The following is a 26,184-nucleotide window of genomic DNA, read 5'->3' on the forward strand; positions in this document are numbered from 1 at the left end:
TCTGTGGAATTGGCTGTAGAGGCCAGGTCATTGGGTACATTTAAGGTGGAGGTTGATAGGTTCTTGATTAGTTAGGATGTTAAAGGTTATGGGGAGAAGACAGGAAAATAGAGCTGAAAGGGAAACAGGATCAGCCATGATGAAATGTTGGGCCAGACTTGATGGGCTGAATGGTCTCATTCTGCTCCTTTCTCTTATGGTCTTACGGACAAGGTACTAGCTCGGGGTAATGATCACTAAAGCATATCAGAAAAGAGCGCAACATAAAAAGAGGAAGTACATAGAGCTAAAGGGAAAATGGGATTACAAGGTTAAAGATTATGTATCTCATTGTGCATAGTAATCATAACATGGTAGATGAGTTGATACAGAAATAGAAATAAATAGGTTTGATTAATTGAAAATGAGTATTTCAGAGGATTTGCTATTTCACAAGGATAGACAGAAAGAGAAAGGAGGGGGGATGGCTATGTTTATAAAAGATGAAACCACTGCAGTGCTGAGTAAAATATGGCTCCAAAGCTCAGGATGTAGAATCAGTGTAGACAATAGACAATAGGTGCAGGAGTAGGCCACTCGGCCCTTCGAGCCAGCGCCACCATTCAATGTGATCATGGTTGATCATCCTCAATTAGTAACCCGTTCCTGCGTTCTCCCCATATCCCTTGACTCCGCTATCTTTAAGAGCTAGATAGGTATCTTATGGATAGGGGAATCAAAGGATATGGGGACAAGGCAGGAACCGGGTATTGATAGGAATTGATCAGCCATGATCTCAAAATGGTGGTGCAGGCTCGAAGGGCCGAATGGTCTACTTCTGCACCTATTGTCTATTGTCTAACTCTTTCTTGAAAGCATCCAGAGAATTGGCCTCCACTGCCTTCTGAGGCAAAGCATTCCATAGATCCACAACTCTCTGGGTGAAAAAGTTTTTCCTCAACTCTGTTTTAAATGGCCTACCCCTTATTCTTAAACTGTGGCCTCTGGTTCTGAACTCCCCCAGGAGTAGGAGGGGAATAGAAATAATATGAGTAGAAAGCCTCTGACAGAAGTAGCATATGGACCTTCTATTAGTAGCTATACCATAGGACAGAGGATTAATTAAAAAAGTAATGTGGACTGTGAGAAAGAGCTACAATAATTTTTTTGTGATTTTAATGATCTAATATAAGTTCTTGAAGGATGGCATTGAGAATGAGTTTACAGAGCACATTTGGGATGGCTTGTTGGGGCAATTTGTTGAGAAACTGACCAGAGAATAGGCTGTTTTAGACTTTAGATCACGTAATGTATGGGATTTAGCAATGAGCTTATGGTGAAGAATATGAAAATGTAATCATAGGCCTGTACAATTTCAAATAGAGTTAAATATGAAATTGGTGTCTTAAACTTCAATAAAGGCAATTAGTTTAGTGTGAGAATAATGTTGGTCCAATTGGACTGGGAAAATAGATTAAAAGATGAGATGGTACATTAGCAATATTAGAAACTTAAAGAGATATTTTATAAATCTCAGGAAAGATTTGGGAGAACGAAAGTCACTCAGTGAAGGATGCAGTACCTCCACCTAAACTGAAGATAATATCAAATTTGATATAGGCATCTATCAAAAACTCATGAACTTGACAAACGTAACCTAAAAATTTAGCAGAAATGTGTAAATAGACCTGAGTATAACTGAATTGAAACAAAGAGAAAGAGAAATGAGAGTACAAATTTCTACAAGCCAGTGGGGCAGGTGGTGGTTAAGGATGATGTAAGTCATGAAACTGGTTGCCTGGAGACCTAACAGTCCTGGGAAGAGACAATGGTAGTTTACTTAATTGAGAGACTAAGGTGAAAGAAGTTGGCTACCATTGATGGATAAGTTCCTCAAAAACAAGTTGGGGAAAGAAATAAATATATATATTAAAGTTATTACGAACTCCATGGAGCATGTGGGGATCTTCCAATATCCAGGCATTCCTTTTTTTTTCTTTCTTCTTTTTTTCAACAGGGATGTTAGGGGGGAGGGGTTAAGGGGAGGGGGGATGGGTAACACATATTTTCTTTTTCACACACTTTTATTCTGTAACTATTTGAAAACACAATAAAAAAAAACAAGTAGATATGAAAGAAAAACAGATAAGAAGAGTTTATGTTGGTATGTAAGGAGGAAAAAGTAGCTAAAAGAGGGTGGAGCTTAGTTATGATGGCACTTGTTACGTACCCGTGACACGTGACAGTGGTACCCTTGTCACGTGACTGGGGTTGAAGTTATACTGGACATGAGGTAATGGTTTTGTGATGGTGGAGTGATGTCATTTTCCCACCAGTAGAGGTCATGTGACAGGTTTTTTCTACAGGGTATAAAAGGAAGACCCACCTTGTCAGGTGGGGCAGTTCGTGGCGGAATTTGCTAAGATGACTTCATGTCACTGCGTGATTTAATGTGATGACGCAGTTTAGTTAAAAATGAAGTTTTATATAATGCCTAAAGTTTAAAAGGTCACTGCCAACGGTTTCTTTGCTGATGGAGAGTGAACAAAAGTTTGGAAGGTAAAGATCGAGGAGAATCGATTTTCGAAGGTGGAAAAGTTCGACCTTGTTTGATCCTCATTCGGAAGGATTTCGTTTACTATTCTCGTGTTAGTCTCCGCTGGAAATAGCGGGAGATTGAGAATAGTGTGGGAAGAAAGGTCAGTACTTTTGAGCCATTATATTTTATAAAATTCTTCGTGGGAAAGTTCGACGCCGGGGAATCGAAGGACATCGACGTGGAAGAGAATTTACATCGCTTTAAAAAAGTCTCTCCTTTTAAAAGTACTGTGAGCTTTTGAACTTTCGGCATATCGTTCTAAAGAACTGTTTTTTCTCAATACCGCTTTAAAGACTGTTTGGGACTGCAAGGCTATTAAGAACTGTGAATGTGTCGCACAGCAGCTGTTTTCCGGTTACGTTTGGGTTTGTTTACTTTTGAGGGGGTTTGTTTCAGTGTTTAATAAACGTGTTATTTGTTGTTAAACCCTTGCCTATCTCATCTATATTTATTGTTGCCTGAATACATAACATTAATTATGGGGGCTCGTCCGGGATTGAATCGTTTGAGTTTAAAGTGTTTTTTGGGTTTTGAATCGGTGTTTTCGTAACGGGGATTGCTCGATTTTTTTTTGTTTGTTTGGCTTGTGAGTGGTATTCGGCAACGATGAATATTGATGAGTTTCTGGATTCGCCAGACGCGGATTTGTTAGCGACGGCGAAAAAAACTGAAGTATCTGTGATTGCTAAGAGATTGCAACTTAAAGGTATTTTGGCGACTACATCAAAAGCTGTAATACAGAGAAAGATCGCATCACATTTTGTGGCTTCGGGTCATTTTGATGAATCGATTTTAGAATCGTTTCCAATAAGTAATCTGGAGATGCAGTTGCAAATCGAACAAATGATGTTAGAGAGGTGTAAAATGGAAGCTGAACAAAAGCAGAGAGATTTTGAATATGCAATGGCGAAATTAAGGTCTGGGAATCAGTCTTCTGATTTTAAAAAGCCGTTTGTTGCTAGTCAAGAAATTAAATTGGTCCCTCCATTTAGTGAAACAGAAGTGGAAAGATATTTTCAACATTTTGAAACTATTGCTCGGATGTCAGAGTGGCCGAAAGATAAATGGTCAGTGTTGTTACAGAGTGTGATTAAAGGCAAGGCACAGCAAGTTTACACAGCTTTAACTGCTGCACAAGCATTAGATTATGATATTGTGAAAACGAATATTCTCAAAGCATATGAATTAGTCCCAGAAGCGTATAGGGAAAGATTCAGGAGTTTGAAGAAGTCTGTGGAAAAGACTTATGTGGAATTTGCCTATGATAAAGCTATGTGTTTTGAGAGATGGGTTTCTTCTAAAAATGTAAATGAGGACTATGATACATTGAGAGAGCTGATTTTGATGGAGGAATTTAAAAGAAGCATTCCTGTTGAAGTAAGGACCTACTTAAATGAAAGGGATACTGATAAATTGCAGGACTGTGCTAGATTAGCTGATGAGTATGTTTTAATCCATAAGAATAAATTTCCTCAGGGTAGAATGTTTAAGAGGAAAAATAATATGGAGACTCCAGGTAAATTAGAAATTAAATCAGAGGTTAATGAGAGAGGTAAGGAGGAAGGAAAACCTGTGAAGGAAAAACAGTTTGGTCTTATTTGTAACTATTGTAAGAAGCCTGGCCATGTAATAGCTAACTGTTTCAAATTGAAAAAGAAAGAGAAGGAAGCAGTTCCAGATGCTTGTGTGCAACATACTGAAGCACCTGTAAAGTTACAGGGTTTGGTAAACACAAATGAGGATTTGTTAGAGTCTGACAAAGTTAGAAAGGGATATGATCATTTTATAACTGAAGGGTTTGTATCCTTGAAAGAAGGATCTACTCTGGTGCCAATAAAAATTCTTAGGGATACTGGAGCTTCTCAATCACTGATGTTAGATAGTGTGTTGAAGTTTAATGAAGAGAGTGATACTGGTGAGGTGAATTACATAAGAGGTGTTGGAAGTGATTTTATGCCTGTACATTTACATGAAGTAAATTTAAAGTCAGGGTTAGTTACAGGATTTGTTAAAGTAGGACTACAGCATAGCTTACCTGTGAAGGGTATTTCTTTATTGTTAGGTAATGACTTGGCAGGTGGACAAGTTTTTCCTGAAGTGCATTTGATAATGGAGTCAGAGGAACCAGAGGTGAATTCTAACACAGATTCTTCCTGTGTTGTGACTAGAGCTATGGCTAAAAAAATTGATGTGCAGAATGAGGTTGTTACTCATGACTGTTCAACTCAGGATTCGAGTTTTGAGGATGTGTCAGAGACTTTCTTACCTTCGTTGTTTGAACAAGATTCTGGGAGTAAGTCTGACTATGAAGATTTGTCTCTGTCTCGGAAGGAGATGATAGCAGAGCAGAATAGAGATCCTGAGATTATAAAATTAAGGGATCAAGCTTTACTAGGTAGTGAAATTGAGAAGGTGTCAGTAGGATATTACTTGGAAAAAGGAGTGTTGATGAGGAAGTGGAGGTCGCCTACAATTCCTGCAAGTGAGGAATGGAATGTTGTTTATCAGGTAGTTGTTCCTAAAGTTTATCGAAATGAGATTTTGACTTTAGCTCATAGTGTGCCTTTAGGTGGACATCAAGGGGTAAGGAAAACTGTGGACAAGATTTTAAAACATTTTTACTGGCCTGGTTTAAGAAAAGATGTGGCGATGTTTTGTAAGACGTGCCATACTTGTCAAATTGTGGGTAAACCAAATCAGGTTACACCAGTAGCTCCATTACAACCTATTCCAGCATTCGGTGAACCGTTTTCTAAAGTTATTGTAGATTGTGTTGGTCCATTACCAAAGACAAAAACTGGTTATCAGTATTTGTTGACTATCATGTGTACTTCGTCTAGGTTTCCAGAGGCAGTACCACTTAGGAATATAAAAGCTAAAACTGTGACGAAGGCTCTTATAAAATTCTTTACTTATTTTGGATTGCCTAAGGAAATACAAACTGATCAAGGTAGTAATTTTATGTCTGGATTGTTTCAACAGATAGTTTATAAATTGGGAGCTAAGCAAATCATTTCGTCTGCATACCATCCAGAATCGCAAGGTGCTTTGGAGAGGTTTCATTCTACTCTCAAGAATATGATTAGGACATATTGTGTGGAAAATGAAAGTGGCTGGGATGAGAGTATAAGCTTACTTTTATTTGCAGTAAGGGAATCGGTACAGGAATCTTTAGGTTTTAGTCCATTTGAACTTGTGTTTGGGCATAGAGTTAGAGGACCTTTAGCTTTATTGAAGGAACAGTGGATTAGTAAGGAAGTGCATACTAATTTGTTGGACTATGTTTTGAAATTTAAGGACAGGTTACATAAAGCTTGTAGTTTAGCCAAGGAAAATTTAAAGTTGGCTCAGGAGAAAATGAAAACTTGGTATGATAAGGAAGCTAGGATGAGGATGTTTAAGCCTGGAGATAAGGTGTTGGTTCTATTCCCAGTGCAGACAAATCCTTTACAAGCTAGATTTCATGGACCTTATGAAATTGTGTCTAGAATCAATGATGTGGATTATGTAATAAAAACTCCAGATCGCAGAAGGTCAACACAACTTTGCCACATAAATATGATTAAACCATATTTTGAGAAACAATCTGATACTGTGACTGTTGTGGTTAGTGAGAATGAGTTTGATTTAACTGGGAACATGATAGATGATTCATCTGACTTTCATTCTAAATCTAACATTGTTTCTGTTAGGTTACCTAATTCGACCATTTTGGAAAATATGGATGAGAAATTAGCACATTTACAGCTAGAGCAGAAACAACAGATGAAGGAATTGATTTTTAAGTATAAGGATTTGTTTCCAGATGTTCCGAGAAGGACTACTATAGCTTCACATGATGTAGATGTTGGAGATGCCAAACCTATTAAACAACATCCATATAGGATGAACATGGAAAAATGTGAACTTGCTGAGAAAGAAATTGAATACATGTTAGAGAATGATATTATTAGACATTCTAACTCGAATTGGAGTTCGCCATGTGTTATGGTGCCAAAACCTGATGGTAGTATTAGGTTTTGTACGGACTATAGGAAGGTGAATGCTGTAACGAAAACAGATGCATATCCAATTCCTAGAGTAGATGATTGTGTAGATAAAGTTGGAAAAGCAAAGTTCCTTACAAAGATTGATTTATTGAAAGGGTATTGGTGTGTTCCATTAACGGACAGAGGTAGAGAGATTTCTGCATTTGTAACTCCATCTGGGTTATATGAGTATAATGTTCTTCCATTTGGGATGAAGAATGCCCCAGGTACTTTCCAGAGGATGATTAATTCTGTGATTCAGGGATTGAAAGATACTGATGCTTATATTGATGATTTAGTGACAGGAAATGATACTTGGGAAGCACACATAATTGCGGTGGAGAAATTGTTTGAAAAGCTTTCAAAAGCTAACTTGACTATTAATTTAGCCAAGAGTGAATTTGGACATGCCACTGTGACTTACCTTGGTTATGTTGTAGATCAAGGTAAGGTAGCTCCTGTTCAGGCAAAAGTTCAGGCAATTTTAGAGATTCCCACTCCGACGGGGAAAAAAACTCTCAGAAGATTTTTGGGAATGGTAGGATATTATCGAAAATTTTGTAAGAATTTTGCTAATGTTGCCCTTCCATTAACTAATCTTCTGCAGAAGAATGTAAAGTTTGTGTGGACAGTGCCTTGTCAGGAAGCATTTGAAAAATTAAAAACAATGATATGTCAACAACCTGTGCTTAAGGCACCTGACTTTGAAAAACCTTTTTCATTAGCTGTAGATGCTAGTGATGAAGCTGCGGGAGCAGTATTGATGCAAAGGAATGAGGGTGATGAGGTTGATCATCCAGTAGCTTACTTTTCTAAGAAATTTAATAAGCATCAAAGAAACTATTCAACAATAGAGAAAGAATTGTTATCTCTTGTTTTGGCTTTAGAATATTTTGAGGTATATGTTGGTACAACTCAAAAACCACTTATTGTTTACACTGATCATAATCCGTTAGTTTTTCTGAGTAAGATGAAAAACAAAAACAGAAGATTATTAAATTGGAGTTTGATGTTACAAGAGTACAATATTGTGATAACTCATATTAAAGGTAGAGATAATGTGGTTGCTGATTGTCTATCTCGATGTTGAATGTACAATGTAATTTTTTTTTTGGAGTGGTTTTTTTTATTGTAACACTCCTACTGTATTGTATATTGTGTATGTTATATAATTTATACATTTGTTTTTCTTGTAAGTGATTGTTAAAATTTTTGTTCTTGTCAGACCAAAAATGTTTTTTTTGGAGGGAGGTGTTACGTACCCGTGACACGTGACAGTGGTACCCTTGTCACGTGACTGGGGTTGAAGTTATACTGGACATGAGGTAATGGTTTTGTGATGGTGGAGTGATGTCATTTTCCCGCCAGTAGAGGTCATGTGACAGGTTTTTTCTACAGGGTATAAAAGGAAGACCCACCTTGTCAGGTGGGGCAGTTCGTGGCGGAATTTGCTAAGATGACTTCATGTCACTGCGTGATTTAATGTGATGACGCAGTTTAGTTAAAAATGATGTTTTATATAATGCCTAAAGTTTAAAAGGTCACTGCCAACGGTTTCTTTGCTGATGGAGAGTGAACAAAAGTTTGGAAGGTAAAGATCGAGGAGAATCGATTTTCGAAGGTGGAAAAGTTCGACCTTGTTTGATCCTCATTCGGAAGGATTTCGTTTACTATTCTCGTGTTAGTCTCCGCTGGAAATAGCGGGAGATTGAGAATAGTGTGGGAAGAAAGGTCAGTACTTTTGAGCCATTATATTTTATAAAATTCTTCGTGGGAAAGTTCGACGCCGGGGAATCGAAGGACATCGACGTGGAAGAGAATTTACATCGCTTTAAAAAAGTCTCTCCTTTTAAAAGTACTGTGAGCTTTTGAACTTTCGGCATATCGTTCTAAAGAACTGTTTTTTCTCAATACCGCTTTAAAGACTGTTTGGGACTGCAAGGCTATTAAGAACTGTGAATGTGTCGCACAGCAGCTGTTTTCCGGTTACGTTTGGGTTTGTTTACTTTTGAGGGGGTTTGTTTCAGTGTTTAATAAACGTGTTATTTGTTGTTAAACCCTTGCCTATCTCATCTATATTTATTGTTGCCTGAATACGTAACACACTAAACGGCAACTCCTTTGCTTGTATCTTCAGAAACAGCTCTATTTCCATCTTTAATATCTTTATTTCTCCCTTTTAGAGTTCTTTTTGATAACTAGTGGCATATGGATCTGCTCTAGGACCCCTGCTCTTCGTGATTTTTAAAAGACCTGGATGAGGAAGTGGAAGGGAGTGTTAGTAAGATGGTGGATGACTTGAAGGTTGGAGGTGTTGTGGACAGTGTAGATGGTTGCTGTGGGTTATAATGGGACAGCCACAGGATGCAGAGTTGGGTGAAGACATAGCAGACAGGAAAAGTGTAAAATAATACACTTTGGAAGGTTGAGGTCGAGTGCAGGGTTAATGACAGGATACTTAGCAACATGGAGGAACATAGGGATCTGGGGATCCAAGTCCATGGATCTCTTAAAGCTGGCATTGCAAATTGGTAGGGCAGCTAAGAAGGCATGTGATGTGATGGTCTTCATTAATCAGAAGTGGAGTTTGAGAGCCACGAAGTAATGTTGCAGCTCTATGAAACTCTGGTCGGCCACAGTTAGACTATTGTATTCAGTTCTGTTTGCCTAATTATACTGAATGAACTGGAAGCTTCAGAAAGGGTGAAATGAAGTTTATCAGGTTGCTGCCTGGATTAGAGAACATGCCATATGAGGAAAGGTTGAGCAAGCTAAGGCTTTTCTCCTTGGATCGACAGAGAATGAGAGGCAACTTGATAAAAGTGTATAAGGCTACGAGGGACATAGATAGAGTGGACAGCTAACACATTTTTCACACAGGACATACGCTTAAGGTGAGTGGAAGAAAGTTCAGGGGGGATATTGAATATTTTTTTTACACAGAGTATGATAGGCATCTGGAATGGACAGCTAAGGGTGGTGGTAGAGGGTGATACAATAGAGGCATTTAATAGACTCTTTTAAAAGATAAGGGTGTAAGAAAAAAGCAGGATTATTGGGTGTGTAGGAGGGAAGGGTTAGGTTGATCAGGGAGTAGGCTTATATTAGTCAGCACAACATTGTGCGCTGAAGGGTTCGTACTCTGCCATACTATGATCTATTTAAAACAACTCTAATGAAAACCATACTTCCCAACTCCAACAATTTTGGAAAATCACCTTAAGGAGTCACATTCTAACTCTTACATACATGCTATGGATAATTTAACAGGTTTTATGGCATGCTTACTGCAGAGAGATATTTCAGACAAATATAAAGTTGTACATTATTCCTTACCTGTTGTGAACTGTGTGATGTCCTGAACAGTGCTGACCGGGTTGTTATTTTTAAATGAATACAGGTTGAATGGAAATAGATTGTTGTTTAAGTCTTTCCAGAGATCATAGTTTGGTGTAGTCCAACGGCCAGACAAAACATCATAATCACGACGGCCTAAATGCAAGAGCCTGGTCAGGGGATCATAAAGCCCTCCATGAAAACCAATAATCACTTGAAAATCTGAGTTGGAGTCTTGGTAAATATCCCCATAAGGTGTGTATTGCATCTGTTTAATAACTTGTCCAGAATTACTGAACACAGCTAGGGGAGTTCCTGTATTATCACAGGTTACATAAAACTCTTCACCATTGCTGATCTCCATAGCAATGAGATGACCCTGAAGATCGTAGTAGAGTGATGTGATTTCTGAATTTGTATGGTTATAAATGTGAGTGATTCTGGTTGGTTTAATGAGGTCTGCGTAAAAAAATTGCAGGTGTTGTCCTGTATTTGTTTTGCGGGCCACACGCCTTCCGAGTCCATCATAGTGGTACAATATACTCCAGCCTTCCTTATTACTGTATGCTTTGATGAGCAGACCATTGGAATTGTAGTCAAATATGGTATCTCCCCTCTGCTGGAGGAAGCCATCCTCATCCATTTTGTACAGGACTTCTCCAAACCTGGTAATCCTATCTCGTAGGTCATACCTCAGTGGGGTTAGGTGAACACCACTTTCATAGCTCACCAGGTTAATGTTTCCATTTAAGTCGTAATTGTAACGCCACTGAGGTTTGTTGTTAATTGACACAGTTTGTAGTTGCCCATCGGCATCATATTCATAGGAATGCTTTGTGAGATTGGTATCTGATCCCACTCTTATTTCACATACTACCATCCGTCCCATGTTATCGTACTGAACTGTCATCCAGTATGTAATTGATCTCAGGATCTCAAACTGGACTTCTCTCACTTGACCGTTGGCATTGAATTTCTTGGTGTGCGTCATAACAGTGGTGGTTATAATCTGGTTGAGATCATAGTAGATCACACTGAACTTGCCAAATTGTTCTGACCGGCCCGAGACATCGTCATGTCGATAAAGATCAATGGGCAGTGGAGTTTCATTAATCATAGCCTGCATGCTCGTAATTCGGAAGTTATTATAGCTGTAGTCAAAACGAGCATTAACAAGGTCTTCATCACTGAACCTGAAGATTTGTCGAGCCACAAGTGGGCCTGCTTGTCTAAATCGGACTGTGCACGTGAACCCTTCATGTATCAGCTGGATTGTTTTAATCACTCCAACCGCTTCGTCATAGGTGAAATTGACTTGAGTGGTGTCGTAAAGAATTTCAGAAAACTTGGACAGTTTAGTGTATTTGTAGACCACCATTCGTCCAGTGCCAAGAAATAATGTCTGCATCAGGCGCCCATCCTCTGTGTAATCCTGTATGATGGAGGCACTGTTGTCAGGCGGTGTGTAGATGTTCCTATAATACCCTACAGAGCAAATGGTCTGCATGGTATGTCGAACCATACTTGGCATGGTGACTGAGAAAAGTCTATCAGTCTGATCATAGTCAAAAATGTATCTTCGCTGGCTGTGCAATAGAAGTGTCACAGACTGTTGAAAAATAAAAAAAAATTGTTACTTGATGACAATTCCAGATACCTGAACCAATTTCAAGGCATAACACAGTCATTTAAGGTAGAATTACTCTACAATTTTCAATGCCAATGTTATGTGGAAAGATGCAATAGGGGAGTTCATTCCTGGTGAGTGTGGTCTCATACCATATGTCCTTGAGTTCTTTGAGATTGTGAATTCAAATTAAATCAGGTGCAAAAAGTACTCTGGGGCAGTCCTTCCTGAACACATTTTTTCACCTACTTGTAATAAATTGAATTATTCCCTCAATAGAAAAGGTGCTGCTCACACTGTTTAAATTTAAAGTTGACTGCATGAAGATGCACATGAACAAAGTGAGTTATCAATTCAACATTCACTCCTAATAAACAAAAGTTAAATGTTAAACTCAGCAGGATTAACATATGAAACCTTCCTCTTCATCACTGAAAGATGTGACAAATAAGCAACTCCTCTACAAGAGCAACTGAATCAGGGAAAGAGAAAGGGGAAGAAGTTATTTCACAACCAAATGAATGATGCTATCATGTAAAATGAGGCAGTAGGAGAGAAAAACATCACAGCAAAATAGCAGTGATGTAAAGGGCATGGAAACTTTAGCAGAAAATATCCATGTGAGGAACATGGGGAAGAAAGGCAGGGAGATCCCAGGGATACAGCCTATTAGATCCTCACTCCTCACCCTTACGCAGTGCAATTCTGATGGATTTGCTTCAGTACGTACCTTAGCCTGTACCTGGTGACCACAAGAATCTTTCTCATCGCTTACCTTCTAATCACATCTTGTTTAATTTCAAGATACGAGGGGTGATTGATAAGTTTGTGGCCTAAGGTAGAAGGAGTCAATTTTAGAAATCCTAGCACATGTATTTTTCCTACATTTATACACTTAGTCCAGTGGTCGTGGAGCATTCGGGTCCCTTCTTTGTAGAAGTGGTCCACAGCATGGGGTGATTGATAAGTTTGTGGCCTAAGGTAGAAGGAGATGAGTTATTAACTTCAAACTTTCTGCATTTTCACTCAAAGAGTTGAACTGCATGTGCATATAATGAGAGCTGTATAACTTATCTCCTTCTACCATAGGCCATGAACTTATCAATCACCCCTGCTGTGGATCACCTGGAGGTCCAAGACGCTCTCGTTACATGCACGTGCAGCTCAACTCTGAGTGATTATGCAGAAAGTTTGAAGTAAATGACTCATCTCCTTCTACCTTAGGCCACAAACTTATCAATCACCCCTCGTATTTCCATTTTGTTTCCTCTGTTTATGTGTGTCTTGTATGTGTGGGTGTATTTGAAAATGTGCACATGTGTATGTTTGCCCTTCTCCCCTTCTTTGCTCCATTCATTTTGAAATGCTTTTTCATCGGTGACAGAGGAACACGGAAGCAGGAGTAGGTCTCTCAGCTCCCAGGATATGCCTTGCTATTCTGCGAGATCAGGCCTGATCTTTTTCTCAACTCCATCCATCTGGCCAGGTCCTTACACCTGGATGCGCCAGTCAAAAAAATATGTTAACTGGGATAGTCTTTGCTGCAATTTATGGGAAACCTATTTCTGATTGTAAGGTTATCTCCCCTTGTTCTAGATGGAAACAATTCCTTTACTCACACCATCACTTTATGTGAAAATCCTGAAAACTGTCCTTCAGTGCATATCCAGGAAATGCTTGGAGAATATATCCAATCTTTCTTCATAATTTAATCCTTGGAGACTTGGTTACATTCCCGTGATTCTGTGCTGTATCTCTCTTATACCTTGCCAAGATAAGGTCACCAGAACTGTACAGGACAGCCAGAAGAAGTTTACCCCAGGCTTGTAACAACTGCAGCAAAACCTTCTCCCTTTCCTAAATGGTGATGGATAATTTAGAAGTTAATGCAAAGAGGAGGTCCAAGAACATCTTATCCTCATCAAAGTCAAAACTGACTTTGTCCAGCCATTCCTAAGTGGATATCCTTCTTGGATGCCTCCTGAGTGTCAACCATTGCAGAAACTGGTCTTCAACTAATTTGATTCGCTTCACACGATATCATGAAATGGTTGAGAATATTGGACTTAACAAAGGCCATAGAACCTGAAAATATCCTAGTTGTGCTTCTAAATTGCTTGCATCTCCTGCCAATTTGTTCCAGTACAGTTACTTGGGCACCACGGTAGCATAGGAATTAGTGTGATTCTGCTACATCTTAGGTTGTTGGAGTTGGCAGTGCAATTCCAGCATCCTCAGTAAGGAGCCTATACGTCCTCCCCATGGAATGCGTGGGTTTTCCCCAGGTCCTCTTGTTTCCTCCAACAGTCCAGAGGTGTACCGGGTAGGTTAATTGGTCATTGTAAATTGTGCCATGATTAGGTTAGAGTCAAATCGAGGTTTTTGGGGATAGCTGGGGCATTGCGGTGCAAAGTGCCCGAAAGGCCTACTCAGTCCTTCCCTAAATAAAATAAAGAAATAAATAAAATATTGGCATTTAATGACAATATGGAAATGTGTCCAGGTATGCACTGTCCATAATCTAAAAATTCATCTGCCCTATAACAGTACGGTACAATAACTCAATGTGGCATGTCACTGGATTTGTTGTCTGATCTGCTTTAAGTATTCAGTAATATTGCTTAAACAGAAAAGATGCTTCAAATTACTCAGAAGTACGTATGCACACATAACATTAAGATGGAAATGCAGTAACAATCAGAGTGAGTCAACAAAATAATAACAGCACGATGACATATTACAGAAGGGAGAAGTAATGTGGCAAGTAGACGAGTAAAAGATAAATTTAGAGACATTTTGAACGTTTAAAACAGGAGACCAGAAGAGGAGAGAAGCAATGAAAATTTGATGACGAGAACATTCCATATTCAGTAGACAAAACGCAAAGTCCTCTCCAGGGTACAGACCATTATCTGATCATTTTGTGAATCTTTTATATCTTTAGCTATCCACAGATTTGCTGAGCAATATTAGCATTCCATTTCTATAGCAAGTTTTAGACACATATTTTAAAATTCTTTTTCTAATACTTCTCCTTCCTTAAAATAGTCCGAGATACATTTGAAAATAAATAAATTAACTATCCCAACAGTTATAAAAGAAATAAATATAAATTAGATACAATTAATGAGGAGATTTGGCATGACACCAAAGACTCCAGCAAATTCCTACAGATGTACCACAGAGAGCATTCATTGCCTGCTATGGAGGCTCCAGTACAAACTCCAGGATCAAAAGAAGCTTCAGAAGGATGTAGACTTAGTCAGCTCCATCATGGGTACTTGCCTTCCCGCCACTAAGGACATCTTCAATAGGCAGTGTCTCAAGAATGCAGCATCTATCTAGGATATGCCATCTTCTCATTATACCATCAGGGACGATGTACAAGAGCCTGAAGATACACACTTAATATTTTAGGAGTGGCTTTTTCCCCTCTGCCACCATACTTCTGAATAGCCTTTGAACCCATGAATGCTATCTCACTATTTTGCTCTCATATTCTATGATTTCATCTAATTTTATTTTTCTTATTGTAACATAGCCATATTTCATTGTCTGCAATACACTACTGCAAAACAAATCTGCATGCCATGTGTCGGTGATAATGAAACTGATTTTGTTTCTGAAATAATATACAGTGCCTATAAAAAGTATTCACCCCCCCCCCCCCGGAAGCTTTCATGTTTTATTGTTTTACAACATTGAATCACAGTGGATTTAATTTGGCTTTTTGACTCTTATCAACAGAAAAAGACTCTATTGAGTCATAGTGAAAACAGATCTCTACAAAGTGACCTAAATAAATAATTATAAAACACAAAAAATAATCGATTGCATAAGCATTCACCCCCTTTAATATAACACACTGAATCATCAGTGGTGAAGCCAATTGGTTTTAGAAGTCACATAATTAGTTAAATGGAGATCACCGTGTGCAGTCAAGGTGCTTCGGTTGATTGTAGTAAAAAGACACCTGTATCCGGAAGGTCCAACTGCTGTTGAGGCAGTATCCTGACAAAAACTACACCATGAAGACAAAAGAACACACCAAGCATCTCCACAAAAAGGTTATTGAAAAGCACACGACAGGAGATGGATACAAGAAAATATCCAAGTTACTGAATATCCCTTGGAGTCCAGTTAAGTCAATCATCAAGAAATGGAAAGAATATGGCATACCAAGAGCAAGCTGTCCTCCAAAACTGAGTGACTATGCAAGAAGGGGACAAGTGAGGGAGGCCACCTAGAGACCTTTGATAGCTTTGGAGGTTTTACAAGCTTCAGTGGCTGAGATGGGAGAGACTGCGCATACAACAACTGTTGCCCGGGTACTTCACCAGTCACAGCTTTAAGGGAGAATGGCAAAGAGAAAGCCACTGTTGAGAAAAACTCACATGAAATCTTGGCTAGAGTTGGCATGTGGAAAACTCTGAAGTCAGCTGGAAGAAGGTTTTCTAGTCTGATGAAACCAAAATTGAGCTTTTTGGCCATCAGACTAAACACTATGCTTGGTGTAAGCCAAACACCACACATCATCATAAAAACACCATCACTAACTTGAAGCATGGTGGTGGCTGTATCATGCTGTGGGGATGCTTCACTGCAGCAGGCCCTGGAAGGTTTGTGAACGTAGAGGGTAAAATGAATGCAGCAAAATACAGAGGATTCCTGATACAGCCTGCAAGAGAACTGGAACTTGGGAGAAGATTTGTTTTCCAGCAAGACAATGACCTAAGCATAAAGCCAAAGCTATACAGGAATGGCTTAAAAAACAACAAAGGTAATGTCCTGGAGTGGCCAAGTCAGAGTCCAGACCTCAATCCCATTAAGAATTTGTGGCTGGACTTGAAACAGGCTGCTCAGTCACAATCCCCATACAATCTGACAGAGCTTGAGCAGTTTTGTAAAGAAGAATGGGAAAAATTACAGCGTCCAGATGTGCAAAGCTGACTGATGCCTATTCACACGGACTGAAGGCTATAATTGGCACCAAAGGTGCATTTACTAAATACTGACTTGAAGGAGGTGAATACTTATGCAATCAATTATTTTGTGTTTTATATCTGTGATTAATTTAGATCACTCTGTTTTCACTTTAACACAAAAGATTATTTTTCTGCTGATTAGTGTTTAAAAAGCCAAATTAAATCCAGTGTGATTCAATGTTGTACAACAATAAAACATGAAACTTCCAAGGAGGGGTGAATATTTTTATAGCCTATATATATATATATATATAATGCATTTAATAAAACAAAAAAACTAATTCATCAAGTTTTCATGTACAAGTTTTAAAAAAGGAATTTTTCATCCACATCCTAAAACTATCTTAAGTTTTAAGTTGGTCTTGAATAATGATGGAAAAGTATAATTAGTAATTTGGTGGCATGTGTATTTTAGCACAATATGATGTGCTATTCTCTTGAATTTCTCCTAGCATGGTGGATATAGCATTTTGATCTTTGTGCATGGTATGCTTTTGTAATGATAAAATAATATGCACTCCAATATTTTAACAATGCTAAAATGTGTGTAAAATTCTTTCCAATAAAATGAAACTTGATAGCTTTACAAGAAATGTTCAGTGTAGATCTGAATCAACAGCTCCAACATAAACTTGAGGGGAGTTTATGCATTCTCCCTGTGACTCAAATGCATTTCCTAAGATATGTAGGTTGGTGGGTTAAATGGCTATTTAAAATTATCCTTCATGTGTAGGGAAATGATAGAATATGGGGAAAGTTGAGGAGAATATGTGAGGAATAAAATATAGAATAAATGCTTGATTAGTGTAAAGTGGGTGTTTAACAGTCAGTGGATTTGGCTGGTCAGTTTCCAAGATGTATGTTTCTATGATAATGCAGAAGGTGGCCGCTCATTTCATCGTACCTATGCCAGCTCTTTTGAAAAAGCTATTTAACTGATCTAATTTCCTACTTATTTTTCACAGCTCTGAAAATTTTCTTGTGCAACTATGAACTTGTGAATGTTTCTCATGTACGTATATGCTTCTACCAGCCAGATCATAGACATTTCATAAATGGAAGAAATTGGGGGTGGGGACTTGTCCACCGCAAGGCAGACTGTTTACAGCTCATTTCAATACTAATGTTACTAATGTACTAGCTGAGCCTAAACTTGAAAAAGGGCCTTAGAGCACTGGAATAGGTCTTTGGCTGCAGTGCTTTTTCATATAACTTTAGTCCCCTTCATTTTCCTGCATTTGAAATTAAATTTAATGCTTAATTTAGTAGCTACTTGTGATGAAATATCCTATGGTGTTTACAGCAGTTTTAAGTTTTATTTCTTCTGTAGTTCATCAAATTTGTTTTTTGGCTTTTTGAATGATGAGCTTAATTAAACAAGCTACCACAGATTTTTTTGACTGGAAATGTGTCACATGTTGGCAGGACGGGAGTGGAACTGCAGGAAGTGACATGTGGCATGGTATGCCTCACTTCGTGTGGCAGGAAGTGAGCTTCACATCAGTCAGGCACATATTTAGTGGAAATCTTGCTGGGCATTAGCCTAACCAAAAAAGTTACTAAAGTCAAAACCCTGGAGAAAGGAGAACTGAATAAGTAATTAGAAAGAAATGAGCTACGCTATTACAGCAGTCAATCACACTGGGGTATTCACAGCACTCACATTGAGTGGTCTCTTGGCTCAATATAAACATATAGTGCAACATCATTTAACCACAGAACTTTCAGTTTCTCTCCCCACATGTTCCTGAGAGAGGAGAATCAAATTCAGTTCTTCTTTGATTTGCAGTTTCAGCATGTAATTATAATTTACATCAGCAATCTCAGACCATGCATTTTTTCTTATTTGCAAAGATTTTTTTGCTAGAAACTCTAGACGTTCACTGTTTTGAAACCACAAAGCAATGCTTTTGTATTACCTTTTCTGAATAACTGTAACTCCATATCTTTCCATCTGCCAGCACTCTGGATATAATTCTGCCACTTTGATCATATTCCATTCTTTCAACCCAAGTTCCTCGTTGAATACCAGTCACCAGTCCCATCGGGGAATAGGTGACATTGACCTCATTGAAATTGTTACTGGGTTTCCACAGAACTGGGCGCCCTGATCTGTCGTACTGGATCTTGAGAGTAAATTTGCGATGGTCATCGTAAATCTTTCCGATCCTGGTGACCCGGTCAAAATCGATAGACAGAAGATTTCTGTTGTGAGCCTAATAGCAAATAAAACCTAATTAGTGGAAGTCATTACAGGTTTTGCTTAAGCCAACACGATCAGAATGAAATAAAAGTAAGCTATGATATCTGATATAAAAAAACTCGCTAAATTTCTCATAAATTTTCAACAGGATTCTCTATGAAGCCCTTAAGGATCTCAGTAACATCGACACAACAAGAAAAAGTTTAATCACTTAGAATGGTTAGTTTTGGGCTAGTTTAAATGTGCTTACTGATTCAGATTTGACATTTCCAAATTTAATCCATTGCATCTGGTAAATGTAGAAATCTCCTTGGGAGAGGCAATTTCAAAATGGTAATCAATCACTAAAAGTGCTTTTCACAGGACGTTGGAAATTTAACTTACTCTGAATAGGGTTTCCAGGCTTAAAGCAATGGAAATGGAAGAAGTTGCAGAATTGGTAGGCAATCTCTGAAAATCACTGCAACCTCTCAGCTTTCTGAAAGCTCTATTTCCATTGGTTGTGTCTGGAAAATTAATTGTAAAGCTTTTGAAATAATTTGTTGAGTTTTTTGGTCAGTCTATGAATTTTCATTTTCACTTCCCAGATAGTGCATCCCAAATAATTCAAAATATCCCTGTGAATATTGCTTGAACATTGATTCAATGGGATCCAGAGGACATACCAGCATCTCAGTAACAGCTGAAGCAACTTCCGAACACTTTGTCAAGCATATCGGCCAAAAAGCGTGACCTCCCTGTGGTCAAATATTTTAATTGCCATTCCCATTCCGATGTGTTGGTTCATGGCCTCTTCTTGTGGTAAGATGAGGCCCTCCTCAGGGTGGAGGAGCATTACCTTATATTCTTTCTGGGTGCACCCAACCTGATGGCATGAATATCAGTTTCTCCTTCTGGTAATTTTTTTTCTCTCCCCCTCTCTTCTTTTTCTATTCTCCAGTCTGGTCTTTTATGTCTGCTCACCTGCCTATTACCTCCACCTCGGTCCCCTCCTCCTTCCCTTTCTCCTATGATCCACTCTCCTCTCTTATCAGATTCCTTCTTTTCCAGCCCTTTACTTTTCCCATCCACCTGGCCTCACCTATCACATCCCTGCCTGCCTGCTTCCCCTCCTCCCACCTTTTTATCCTGGCTTCAGATCTAACGAAGGGTTTTGGCTGGAAAAGTTCACTGTTCATTGTTTTCCACAGATGCTGCCTGACCAGCTGAGTTCCATTGGCATTTTGTGTGTGTGTTTTTATGGATTTCTGACACCTGCAGACCTTCTTGTGTTTATTCTCTAATACCCGCTGGAGAAGACATCAGCAAAAGCCCCAGCTCACAGCGAGAAATAGAAACTGATTTCCTTTAAAATATCTGAATATGACTGTCTGAGAATCTGTACAATTACTATCATATTAGAAAATGTCCTCTGCTTCTTTGTCCCAACTCCCTCCCAAAACTGTGTTGGAGATGTGTGTACTATCACACATTCAGTTGTATACAAGTGTGCAAGCCCGGCAGGTGTTTTCTGCAGTGGGCATATATATCGCCCTTGCTTGTGTTGAAGCCAGTGTGCACAAGTTGTTTTTTGACTCTGACTCTCTTCCTACTGGTACTAGTATGCATACATCTGGCAAATATTTGCCATCAAATCACCCAAGAGTGGTCATCAAGCAGAAAGGCTCACGCTCCATCAAGGTGTAACTGGGTGCAACCCCCAAAATATCTTCATGAAAGGGCATACTAGATTCCCAGTAGGTATCATGCTGCCTTTATTCTACTGTGGCCCATTGACATTGACTTCTGTCTGGAGTGAAGCAGAATTGCTGGATTCTGCTCAATTTAGGAGTAGTGTACGTAGTAATCATAGTAAAAAGGTGTTCGTTACTCTGTTGTGGAAATAATGTAGTACTAAGTTGCATGGTTTCTGTGTTCTTTATTGCCACATTACTTGTGGACAATCCTCTGGAGTCAGTGTCTGAAACTTCATTGACTTGAATAGTCATTCTTACTGCAGCTCCTGAGGTTTAAATGAATTTGTTCAGCACCTTGTTTCAAGGTCTAATAGAGAACTTGGACATTGCACAAGGGTTGCCCCTTTCAAAACACAGATGATGCCAATCATGTGAGAATCAGTTAGCAAGGCCTAAGTACAGTAAGCTGTACTTCTTCCTTCCCATCCTTCATTTTGGCCGCCACTGTAGCATAGCTGTTCGCACAACATTATTACAGCCCGAGGTGTTGGAGTTCAGAATTCAATTCTGACGTCATCTCTAAGGAGTCTGTACGTCCTCCCCATGGAACGTCTGGGCTCCCTCTGGGTTCTTTGGTTTCCAGTCACAGTACAAAGGCATACTGGTTAGTAGGTTAATTGGGCATTATAAATTGACCAACATATTATATTCCATCTGGGTAGCCTTCAATGTGATGGCATCAATATCAATTTCTCCTTGCGTTAAAAAAGAAATTCCCTCTCCCTCCCCTCTTCCACTCTAGCTTCCACTCTCTTCTCCCATCAGATTCCTTCTTCAGTCCTTTATCTTTACAACACATCTGGCTTCAGCTATCACCTTCCAGCTGTCCTTCAACCTCCACCCCCCACCACTTTTTTTCCGGTGTCTTCCCCCTTCCTTTTCGGTTGTGAAGAAGGGTCTCAGCCTGAAACATTTTCATAGATGCTGCCTGAACATTTTGTGTGTGTTGCATGATAAATTGCCCCATGATTAGGCTAGGGTTAAATCAATGGTTGCTGTGTGGTACAGCTCGAAGGGGTGGAAGGGCCTGTACTGTGCTGTATCGCCAAATCAATAAATCTTCATACCAACTCTCCCATCAGATTTCACGCACTTATTCACACTCTGGTCACCTTTCTGCTACATATTGCAGCACTCAATGTATCACAGTTAACACTCATTAATAGTGCATTATTGGCAGGTATGGAAAGTTGTACTTTAGTTGACTTGTTTTACCAACATGGTCTTACAATTATGCTGAAGCTTTAATGTAATTATACTTGATAAGCAACTTGCAGGTTCATTTGAATTATAGAAAGACAGCCTGCAGAATATGTATAAATATTGCTGTGCCAAACACTTGTGAATAGAAACAGCACTTAGAATTGTGCAATAGAAGGCTAAAATATTGGTTGTTAACTGGTCCATCATTAATGTTACAAAAACATTGCAATGCTGGTTTGCTTCAGATACCTGATCAAAGCATTAAAAAGGAAGACTTGCATTATAACTAATCTGCCTGAGGCATGTTTTACTATTGCACCAATTGAATTTCAATGTATAAATCTTCTGAACTGGGCAACTACTTTTCTCAAAATTTATGCTCTTCAGGCAACTAGTTTTGATAAATGAAAACACTGTATTTGGAATATGCATACATAGCATAAAACATGACAAATTATTACATTGATCAATCTTATATATATGTTAATATCTTCTTCCTGTTTTTAAAGTTGTGCTTGTCAGTTTTAAACTTTAAAAAATGTTTACATTTTGTGATTTGAAAAGTAGTGTTTACTGCTCCAGTTTTCTATTGAAAAGCTTGAGTACATGTATGAGTACATCCTTAGCATCATGTTTGGCTCAAACACCTAAGCAAATTTCTTCTGGAAATACCACAGTTGGAATGTGCCTGTAGCAAAACATTTCCTGATTTCTGATGTTGCAGTGAACATGGCTTTAATTTCTCATGTAATAACTGGATTGGTAATAAGAAAGGCAAGTTCAATGTTAGCATTAATTTCAAGAGAACGAGACTATAAAAGCAAGGATGTAATGCTGCAGTTTTATAAGGTATTGGTCAGACCATATTGGGAGTTTTGTGAGCAGTTTTGGGCCTTACATCTAAGAAAGGACATGGAGAATGGTCCTGAGAATGGGAGAGTTAATGTACGAGGAATGTTTGATAGCTCTGGGCCTGTGGAACTTACAAGAACAGGGATGGGGGTGGGGAATTCCTTTGAAATCTGTCGTCAAATATTGAAAAGCCTAGATGGAGAGATGTTTCCATTAATGGGAGAGCTTTTTATCAGAGGGAACTTTGTTAGAATAAAAGGATGTTTTTTACATGAGGTGGTATATCTTGAGCCAGAGGGTGGTGAATCTGTGGAACATATTGCCGCAAGTGTTTGTGAGGGTATACTTAAAGCAGAGGTCGATTAGTTCTTGATAAATGAGAGTGTCAATGTTTCTGGGGCGAAGTCAAGAAAATAGACTTGAGAGGGAAGATAAATCAGCCATGATTGAATGGCAAAGCAGAATCGATGGGCATAATGATCTAATTCTGCTCCTACGTGTTATGTTGTTTCACTCAACATTGCAAGTGTTAATTTCATTAGATTAGTTTAGAGCTTTCAGTCTATCCACAGAGATATTCTGTCAAAGATAGGAAGCTTAATGGACCAAGAGACCACTGAAGCAGGACACCAATTACTTCTTTCTTGTGTGGCCAATGGCACCTCAATTTTGAAAATCAATATACAATACCCAGAAATCGTGCTGAAGGCTGGTCTCAGGAGTGTTAATCAGTCTCACTGAGCTTGTGCCTTGGATTAAGCATGGAGGTAGGAAGAGAGGAAATGGATTTCAGAATCAGTAGTTCAGGAAATGACATGGGAGTGTGGCTGGTTGGGTGGCGTGGCTACATTGTAGATCCAGAAGATAGAATGACTAAAGTAATATAGTTAACTGACAGGATTTCATTCAGCATATTGAGGAAAGGGTCAACAAAAGTAAGCCTGAACATAATGAGGTTCAGATACCCCAAATCTGCAGGCAATGACATTATGATATATGTCATAGATACAGCAGTGACATCAGAGTGCAAGGATGACCTACCATAGAAGTAAGTTATGAGATGAAGTACTGTAGTCCAAATTGGTTATTGCATTTCACACCAGAGAGAAAACAAACCAACTTTTCAGGTTCAATACAAAAAAAAAATTACAATACAATTGAATTATCTTGATTCACCCATTTATTAACTTGTGAAAAACATTTATTTAGTATTCAAGTCATCATGCAGTTTGTCAATTTGTTACTATTATTGCTTTATATTAAGGTAGGCGTATGTGAGAAATTCCAGTGGATAAATTACTCTTGCTCTGTTTGATTTTTTCAAAAATTGAATCCATTGTAAATTTACTGCCTGAAATCTTGATGGATTATTATGAGAATATTTGAATAAACTGTTTACATATTTATTGAAAAGACTATGAAAGGCAGTGAATTAGAGGTGGAGCAAGCCAATGACTTACAGTAAGTAGTCTATTGTTCAGGAAAGTAAACCAATTGATTCAGTGTCTTTAAAGAATGAGGGAAGCATAAAATAGAAAATTCTCTACATAAAAAGAGCAATTTCTTCAATAACTGCTGTGAGGGAAACACAATTATCTATTAATTGTGTGCAGAAAATCAGTCTCAGTCACGAAGCAGGTTCAACTGGGGAATAGCTCAGTCACGTTTGCTCGTTGGCCACAATGTTCCCTTAATAAATAACATGAACTATTTCAAGGAACAATACAACATGACAGATCAACTTATTTTCAAAGTAAAACTCTTTTATTAGTTCTGCATATTTTGTCAGTTGACCCATGTCTGTGCTGAATATGATGCCAAATTAAATTATCTCCTCTGCTTGCACCTGATCCAATATCCCTTCCTTACCATATTCATGTGTCTATCTTAAAAAAAACCTCTCAAACTCTTCTGTCATAACTGTTTCCACCACACTCAAGACAGCACCTTCCAAGTACCTACCAGTCTTTGAGTAAAAAAAAACTTGCCAGGGATATCTCCCTTAAACTTTCATCCACTTTTTTAAATGCAGTTTTTTTAGCATTTGACATATCTGCCCTGGGGAAGGTCTTAACTGTCTACCTATCTATGCCTCCCATAGTTATATGAACTTCTAACAGGTCTCCTTTCAACTTCCAGTGCTTGAGAGAAAACAATCCAAATTTATTTCAACTCTCCTTATACTGTAGCTCATATCCTCTAATCCAGGCAATATCCTGGTTTAGCTCTTCGTATCCTTTCCAAAGCTTCCACATCTTTTCTGTTCGGCAAACACGAGGAAATCTGCAGATGCTGGAAATTCAAGCAACACACACAAAATGCTGGTGGAATGCAGCAGGCCAGGCAGCATCTTTAGGGAGAAGCACTGTCAATGTTTTGGGCACAAGTATAATTCTCCGTAACTTCTGCCACCTCCAATGGGATCCCACTACCAAGCACATCGTTCTCTCCCCCCCCCCTTCTGCTTTCTGCAGGGATCGCTCCCTACGCGACTCCCTTGTCCATTCATCCCCCCCCCATCCCTTCCCACCGATCTCCCTCCTGGCACTTATCCTTGTAAGCGGAACAAGTGCTACACCTGCCCTTACAGTTCCTCCCTCACCACCATTCAGGGTCCCAGACAGACCTTCCAGGTGAGGCGACATTTCACCTGTGAGTCGGCTGGTGTGGTATACTGTGTCTGGTGCTACTGGTGTGTCTTTTTGTATATTGGTGAGACCCGATACAGACTGGGATATATCCCTGATATATTTAGTTTTTTTTCCTCTCTCTGCCCATCACTCCGCCTGTTCTCCATCTCCCTCTGGTGCTCCCCTCCCTCCTTCTTTCTCCCTAAGCCTCCCATCCCATGATCCTTTCCCTTCACTAGCTCTGTATCCCTTTTGCCAATCACCTGTCTGGTTCTCATCTTTACCCCAACCCCTCCGGCCTTCTCCTATCATTTTGCATTTTCCCCTCCCCCTCCTACTTTCAAATCTCTTTTTCCTTTCTTGTTTGTCCTGACGAAGGGTCTCGGCCCGAAACATCAACAGCGCTTCTCCCTATAGATGCTGCCTGGCCTGCTGCATTCCACCAGCTTTTTGTGTGTGTTACATCTTTTCTGTTTATAGGGCAACCAGAAATGCATACAACTGTGTGCAGCATGACTCCCTTACTCCACTACACAGTACTCTGACCAACAAGGATGTCTTCTTTATCTACTGTGTAACCACTTTTAGGGAGCTAAGGACTAGGACCCCAATATTCCTCTGTACTTCAGTACTGTTAAGGGTCCTGCCATTAATTATGTATTCTGCCCATTCACTTGACCTGTCAAAGTGCAAAATCTTACATCTGCCTGGATTTTTCAGGTTGTCAATCACAAGAGAGAAAAATGTTCAAGGGGTGAGACAAACTAATCTTCATGGTTTCTGAATGATACCAGTGCCCTCAAAGGCATAGTTTTGGTATCTGTTTTCCACATAAGTCAGAAACTTTGGCTTACACAAGATATTACAGATGCTGGAATATTCCAACTTTCCTGTTTTGAGGTGTCACCAATTCAAAAAGGTCATTGTAGAAAGTCCACCGGCAGTCACAGTGCAATATTTACATATAAATAAATTAAACAAGAAATCACTTCTATATTCTTGATGG

The 26,184-nt window shown here is 39.0% G+C and overlaps 1 protein-coding gene across 6 annotated transcripts in view; it reads right to left on the minus strand.

Moving 5' to 3' along the window:
• tenm1 (teneurin transmembrane protein 1) overlaps nt 1–26,184 on the minus strand; it is a 2,244,326-nt gene that overhangs the window by 25,904 nt on the left and 2,192,238 nt on the right. For all 6 annotated transcript variants that reach the window (XM_073058035.1, XM_073058034.1, XM_073058032.1 and 3 more), the window contains 2 exons: nt 18,474–18,770; nt 9,943–11,551 (listed from right to left, as the gene is read on the minus strand). In XM_073058035.1, coding sequence (XP_072914136.1) covers nt 9,943–11,551; nt 18,474–18,770 — 1,906 coding nt within the window. The remainder of the gene's footprint in view (nt 1–9,942; nt 11,552–18,473; nt 18,771–26,184) is intronic.

This window comes from Hemitrygon akajei, chromosome 10 (genome assembly GCF_048418815.1).
Source record: "Hemitrygon akajei chromosome 10, sHemAka1.3, whole genome shotgun sequence".
In the NCBI taxonomy this organism is placed as follows: Eukaryota; Metazoa; Chordata; class Chondrichthyes; order Myliobatiformes; family Dasyatidae; genus Hemitrygon; species Hemitrygon akajei.